This window comes from Dipodomys ordii, unplaced genomic scaffold (genome assembly GCF_000151885.1).
Source record: "Dipodomys ordii isolate 6190 unplaced genomic scaffold, Dord_2.0 Scaffold138, whole genome shotgun sequence".
Classification (NCBI taxonomy): domain Eukaryota; kingdom Metazoa; phylum Chordata; class Mammalia; order Rodentia; family Heteromyidae; genus Dipodomys; species Dipodomys ordii.
Window position 1 is genome coordinate 38,756 of NW_012267354.1, and position 6,729 is coordinate 45,484.

The 6,729-nt window shown below is 51.4% G+C and overlaps 2 protein-coding genes across 3 annotated transcripts in view; one reads left to right on the plus strand and one right to left on the minus strand.

The window, feature by feature from the left end:
• Positions 1-4,050, plus strand: part of Vwa7 (von Willebrand factor A domain containing 7) — a 14,626-nt gene extending 10,576 nt beyond the window's left edge. The window contains exons 11-18 of the mRNA XM_013031102.1: positions 749-934; positions 1,438-1,570; positions 1,699-1,851; positions 1,961-2,053; positions 2,306-2,601; positions 2,687-2,826; positions 3,009-3,192; positions 3,292-4,050. Of these exons, the coding sequence (XP_012886556.1) occupies positions 749-934; positions 1,438-1,570; positions 1,699-1,851; positions 1,961-2,053; positions 2,306-2,601; positions 2,687-2,826; positions 3,009-3,192; positions 3,292-3,462 (1,356 nt within the window). The 3' untranslated portion in view covers positions 3,463-4,050. The remainder of the gene's footprint in view (positions 1-748; positions 935-1,437; positions 1,571-1,698; positions 1,852-1,960; positions 2,054-2,305; positions 2,602-2,686; positions 2,827-3,008; positions 3,193-3,291) is intronic.
• A 249-nt stretch (positions 4,051-4,299) lies between these two features.
• Sapcd1 (suppressor APC domain containing 1) lies at positions 4,300-6,034 on the minus strand. Of its 2 annotated transcripts, XM_013031295.1 has the most exons (5): positions 5,851-6,034; positions 5,491-5,631; positions 4,790-4,882; positions 4,598-4,687; positions 4,300-4,516 (listed from the first exon to the last, which is right to left on the minus strand). In XM_013031295.1, exons 1-5 carry the CDS (start codon positions 5,962-5,964, stop codon positions 4,421-4,423), a joined length of 534 nt encoding a protein of 177 aa, XP_012886749.1. In that variant the 5' UTR covers positions 5,965-6,034; the 3' UTR covers positions 4,300-4,420. The 2 variants fall into 2 exon arrangements, with proteins under 2 accessions (XP_012886749.1, XP_012886748.1); XM_013031294.1 differs by having other exon boundaries at positions 4,300-4,687.
• Between the last annotated feature and the right edge of the window lie 695 nt (positions 6,035-6,729).

Sequence of the window (6,729 nt, forward strand, 5' to 3'; positions counted from 1 at the left end):
TGAGGAACCGAATCCAGGGCCTCATGCATGCAAGGCAAGCACTCTACCACTGAGCCACCTTCCCAGCCCCAGGTCCTCTTGCTTAGCTTTTTCACTCAAGGCTGGCACTTTACCACTTGAGCTATACCTTCACTTCCAGCTTTTTGCCCATTATTTGGAGATAAGATGTTCACAGAGTTGGGCTGAGTTCAAACTGAGATCCTTAGGTCTTGGCTTTCTAGAAGCTAGCATTACAGGTCTGGTCTGAATCCATATTTGAATCTACCCAATAAACTCTTCAAAGAACAAGGAAAGATCCAGGTGCTGGTGGCTCACACCTGTAATCGTTGCTACTCAGGAGGTTCAGATCTGAGGATCATGGTTAAAAGCCAACCCCGGGCAGGAAAGTCTGTGAGACTCTTATCTCCAATAAACTACTCAGATGCAGCTGGAAGTAGCACTGTGGCTTTATGGTAGAGTGTTATTAACCTTGAGGACAGAAAGGCTAAAGGACAGAGCCCAGGCTCTTAGTTCAAGCCCCAGGTCTAGCAGAAAAAAAAAAAAAAAGGAAAGTCGTTGTCAGCACTCTTCTGTTAAATAGTAACAGTTACAAGGAGGAAATCAGCTCCTAACTGAGGGCCAGGGGTTTGTCCCTGAGAGACCTGCCATAGCGGCCAGAGATAGACAGACCCTACCACTAATCACAGCAAGCTTGAGCAGAAGGGGTCCTCACTTATGCTTGTATATTGGATGTCACTGTTGGCCCTAGGTGACATTCTTGGTGACTGAAGATCCATCAAGAGTTCAGGGGCGAGCTCGTCGGGAGGTCTTATCTCCCCTGCGCTTTGAGCCATATGAAGCAGTGGCACGGGCATCAGGAGGAGAGGTGATTTTCACCAAAGACCAGCACATCCAGGACGTGGCAACCATTATTGGGGAGAGCACAGCTACTCTGGTAAGTGAAGGCCAGAGGCTGGCGCCTTCATCTCCGGGATGCTGGATGTGTCTTAAAGGAGAAAGGCTGGCTCTGTGGCCTGTTGGACAGAAGAATGGGAAAGGAAGTTTCTCGTCCTTTCTCTGAGACTCATGGCTATCCACCTGCCAAAATGCTCTTTCAAATCAATCAACTTTTCTTCCACTTTGGGTCCCCTATCCCCTCAGGAATAAGACAGGAAGTCTTACCCCCCTTCTTCTTTTTTTTCGGTCCGGTCATGGGGCCTGAACTCTGGGCCTGGTCGCTGTCCCTCAGCTCTTCAGCTCAAGGCTAGCACTCTACCACTTGAGCCACAGCGCCACTTCCGGCTTTTTCTTTTTGCTTATGTGGTGCTGGGAATCGAACCCAGGGCCTCAGGCATGCAAGGCAAGCGCTCTACCACTGAGCCACCTTCCCAGCCCCTTACCCCCCTTCTTCTAAACCTTGCTTTCTCCTCCGCTCTGTGGTCCTGCCTGTCCCTCAAGGTGACTCTTCCCCTGGAGCCTCCTGTCGTCATACCTGGGAGGCCGCTTGTGTTCCACGTGGACGGGCTGCTTCACCAGCTCACAGTGCGAATGCACGGGGAAATTAGCAGCTTCTGGATTAAGAGCCCTTCAGGTACGGCTGTGTGTGAGTGAGTCAGGGCATAGAAGAAAAAATGGCGATTGGAGAATGGAAAACAAGAGGTGGGATGTGCTAATGGAAATGAATTGCTTCACATGACAATGCCTGGTCCCCATCTCCAGGGGTCTCTCAAAGCCAGGAGGAAGGCCCAGGCCCTCTGGGTCACACTCACCGCTTTGGGCAGTTCTGGATGGTGGCCATGACCGACCCTCCACAGACAGGGACTTGGGAGATCAAGATGGCAGCTAAGGGCACTCCCCGGGTGAGGGTACAAGGTAAGGAGGAAGATGTTCCTGGGAAGGGAAAGGGGACAGTTAGGCCTCACAGAGCATTTTTGGCCCACATCCTCCAAGGAAGGTCTCTGACTGCCTCGGCCCTCCTTAGCCCAGACTTCCCTGGACTTCCTCTTCTATTTTGGGATCCCCGTGGAAGACGGACCTCATCCTGGCTTCTACCCCCTGACTCAGCCAGTCGCAGGTACCTCTTCCCTGATCACCCTCCCCCAGCTCTTTCTCTGTATGCCTGTTACATGTGCGCACATATCTATAAGTGTATGTACATCCATAGATGTATTTGCATGCATCTTTTTTAGTAAAGAGCACTGGAGTGTCCAGCTTGATGGATTTCGTATAATACTTCCACATAACCATCACCCACTTCAAGATCTAGCCATTTATTCTCTTCTCCCTGTGTCTCAGGATCTCCTCCTCTTCCTGTCCACTTTCTCAGGTCTCTGGACCCAGTTGCTGGTGGAAGTGACAGGGCTGGACTCCAGAAGTAACCTTAGTGATGCACACTTCTCCCACGCTGTTCTCCGAAGGGTCCCAGAGGGCACTGAGCTGGGCCGGGTGTCCTTGGAGCCTGTTGGACCCCCGGAGCAAGGCCTCCTCACAGCCTCGTTGCCACCCACTCTACTGCCCACCTCGCACCCCTTTTCCCTTGAACTGATTGGCCAGAATGGAGAGGGACAGAGCCTGCACAGGGCTGCACCCCAGCCTTGTACTGTGGCCCCAGTGCTTCTGGAGGTGAGACACAAGGGGAAGGGGCAGGGGAAGGGGCAGGCTGGAGAGCTCTGGGATAACCCCTCTCCTGACCACCACTTTCCCACAGCTGAACGGCCCTCCAGATTTCTTGGTCCCAGGCAGCAAGGCCCCACTGAGTCTCCACATCTCCAGCTTCTCCGGCCCTCAGGATCTTGATCTTCAGATATCTGTCAACCCCAGTTTTGCCATCACCTCCAACCTGACCAGGTGAGTGCTCTGATTCTTCTTGCTGAGTTCTGACCCCCACCATATGTTGGAGGGCGCAGGGCTTGGGCCCAGGCCCTTATCCTAAGTCCTGCCTTTGTCCCCTTCCCATTGACCCTCTCAGGCCCCTTCACTTGGCTTTGCCCCTTGGCTCTGGGTTCTAAGAGTTGGAATTCACTCTCTAGGGCTCACCTGGGACTGAATGAGTCAGCCTCAGGGCGCCTGTGGCTGGAGGTCCCAGACTCAGCAGCCCCGAATTCCGTGGTGATGGTGACGGCGACTGCGATGAGTGCGGCAGGCCCAGGAGCCAGCCCAGTGCCCCCGACCCACGCCTTCCTCCGGCTCCTGGTATTAGATCCAGCAGAGCAGGTGAGGTACCCCACTTTTGGCCTCAAGAGAGTCCAGGCAAATAGAGGGCTACTTCAAGACAGCTCTAGCACACCTTGACCTGCTCCCTCTATCCCCCAGGATCAGCTTGCTGCCGCTGCCTCGGAATCCAGTCCTGTCCTTCCTTCGGCTAAGCCTCTGTCTCATCCCTCCGCCTTGGTGACTCAGGGAAGGGCTGGAAGAGGAATGGGCAGTTCTTGGTGGGATATAGTTGCAGAGGTGCTGTTTCTGCTGTGCTTGGCCTCCTGGTAACACAACCCTTAGAGGAAGTGCGTGTCCAGTACTGTGTTCAACTTGTCCCATGGGTGAGAGGGTCACACAAGCTTCAGGGTTCTCTCTTCTAGCGGGGATCAGGGTTTTCCTTCTGGCGGACTTGTCTCTGTTCTTTCTTAAGACCTGGGACATAGACCTGGGATAGAGTGCAATGGATTTCCCATAGTGCACCTTCCCTAACCTTTATGAAGACCAAATCAAAGACTTTTCTTTTTCTTTCTTTCTTTTTTTTGAGAAAATGCCTTTTCTCCTGAATACCTTTTTCCACTAAGGCGTCATGCTCTTCCAGACTCAGGTAAAGGGAAGACACATGGGGAGCAGTCTAGGGCTAGAAGGGGGAGCAAGGCACTAGGAAGTGTTCTTTACAGGCGGTGGGGGGGGGGGGAGGATTATAAAAGGATGGTTTCAGTGAACATGTCTTCTCCATGGAAGGATTCTGGATAAATTCTTCTTCCTGCACATGTTTTTGCATGTAGAATAGGTAAAAATCAAGGCATCAAGAATTAAAAATGAGGGGCTGGGAAGGTGGCTCAGTGGTAGAGTGCTTGCCTTGCATGCATGAGGCCCTGGGTTCAATTCCTCAGCCCCACATAAGCAGAAAAAGCTCAAGTGGTAGAGCGCTAGCCTCAAGCTGAAGAGCTCAGGGACAGTGCCCAGGCCCAGAGTTCAGGCCCCAGGACTGACCAAAAAAAAGAAAAGAAAGAAAGGAAGGAAGGAAGGAAGAAAAGGAAGGAAGGAAGGGAAAAAAGACAAAGAAAGAGAAAAGGTGGAAGTTTTTTAGGAGCAGAGGATAGATACACTTTATACCAAGATGTCTAGATTTAAAATTGAATTTAATTGTAACACATCCCGGAGCCATCAAGCTGTGGAGTAAGACAAGAACAAGAAGGGAAGGTCCTGATGCCGCCTTCTTCCGAGGGGCAGGAGTGGAGGAGGTTCACACGAGGGTAGGGCCCCTCCACCCCTGGGAGCCGCCTGGCCCAGCCATCTCCCCCTTGGGCTGGATGACTCCTTTCTGCTTCCTTGACAACGCCTGGAGAGGAGGAGAGAAACAGACTGCACATCGTGTATCCCACGCCCCGTGGGCCAGGGCTCCCCACCCCCCCCAGTTTACCTGTTGCTGCCACAAATTCTGCTGCTTTGACTTTTCCTTCTGGTACTGGGTGGCCTGGGAACTAGCCTTGTTTAATGGATGTGGAGAGATCTGAGGGAGATTTGCTGTTTTCTGTTAAACCAGTGCTGATCCCCACTCCTTTCTCTTGTCCCATCAACTCCCCAAAGCCTAAACTCAAAACAATAAACTCACCTTCCGAATCAGATTCTGCAGACACATGTTCATTTTTTGAATCTGGGTTAACTGAGGGCCACCAGAATCTGAGTGCAAATCTGTTAGAAAATTCTAAAGGAGGTGTTGGATGCTGACAACATGGTGAAAACTTGAAGTCCATCTGCCATTCATCTGTCACCACCCTACATCAAAGCTAGGTGCCCGTGGCTCATACCTGTAAATCTACCTACTTAAGAGGCTAAGATCTGAGGATTGCAGTTCAAAGCTAGCCTGAGTAGAAAAGTCTGTCAAACTCTTATCTCCAGTTAACCAGCAAAAAGCTAGAAGTGGGGGTGTGCCTCAAGTGGTAGAGGGCTGGCCTGGAATGGAAAAATCTAAGGGACAGAGCCCAGGACCAGCTCTAGTACAAGTACAACACTGTAATCCCTCAAATAATACAATGCCCCCCTACTCTTGTTCCTCATGGATCTTCCTGGACTATCCCTGCCCTATTGGAACACCCCAGACCACTCCCCCACCCTCCCTCTGAATGGAATGCAAACTGGCCTCTTCCAACAATGAACCCCAACCTAACACTTGGGGCCATCCTGTCATTCCAATGACGCTTCCATCTCCTGATCCCTACCCGTTAACTCTCTGCTTTCCAGAATGGTCTCAGACTATGTCCATTTACCGCCTCTCCCTTTCTACCCCATCCACACAGAGGAGGAGCTCCGTACCTCCCCCAGGGCCCCCAGATGCAGCTGCTGACACTGTGCTTCCCTTAGGTGGTCTTCGAACCAGGCGTGGCTTTGCTCCAGTAGCTCCAGCCCCTGCCACAGGGCGTCCTGTTTTCTCTCCAGAGCCTGCATCCTCTCCAACTAAGTGAGACAAGAAGTAGAGGCCGACACTCCCTGTAGAACGCAGGGCCAGGGCCTTCTCTCAGGAGTTAACTGTGTGGTCTCTAACTTAGAGCCCAGACTGGCCACTGAGGACCTGAAGGGCAAGAGGAAGAACAAGGAAGACTCAATGTTGAATGGATGGAAATGTAGAGGACAGGAGAGGGGCTTCCCAAGGCCTCTTGTTGGCCTAAATCTTACCCAAAGGAAGAAGCTCTGGGCTCCTGAGTCTTGGCGGCTTGTTTCCAGTGGCAGCAGCAGAACTGAGTAGGGAACCTGCACCAGGGGCGGCCCAGCAGAACCCTGGCTCCCCATGGCTCTGGGGTGGGAAAGGCAGAGCCTCGCACTGGCTCAGCCAGGGCTGCTCCCGCCCCTTCCACCCCAGCCTTGCACCCACTCTGCCTTGTCTTTCAATCTTTCTGCTTTGTTACACAGGAAGTCTGAGCTCGGATGTTTCTCTTTGTGCCCTCTATTCCCCCCCCCTTTGATCTTTTTGTTGTTGTTTGTTTTGTTCTTTGTTGCTGTTTTTTGGGGGTAATTATGAGGTTTTACTCAGGGCCTAAGCTAGTTTATGTAGACCCTCTGCACTTGGGCTTTTCCTGCCACCTCTTTTTAGTTTTCGGTTTTGTTTTTAGGTAGGCTCCTGTGGGTTTTTTTCTCCTGGCTGACCTGGACATAATCCTCCTACTTATGCTTCTATCTATATAACTGAGATGACAGAAATGTGCCACCATACCCAGATTATTTATTGAGAAGTGGTCTCACTAACTTTTCCCCTAGGCTGCCCTCAAACTGATCCTCTCAATTTCTGTCTCCACATAGCTTATTTTACAGGCATAAGACACTCCACATAGCCTCTAATCTACTTTTAACAGTTTTGGGAGGGGAATGGACTGTAGTTTGTATGTTCTAAGACAGGATTTCATTATGAACTCCTGATCCTCCTGCCTCATCCTCCTGAGTACTGGGGTTACAGGCATGCACCACCATGCCTGACTCTCTAATCTGTATTTGCAGGGCTTCTCCAAAGTAATTTATTCTCATAAAACCCCTGGGGTAGACTGTAGGTCTCCCTACAGA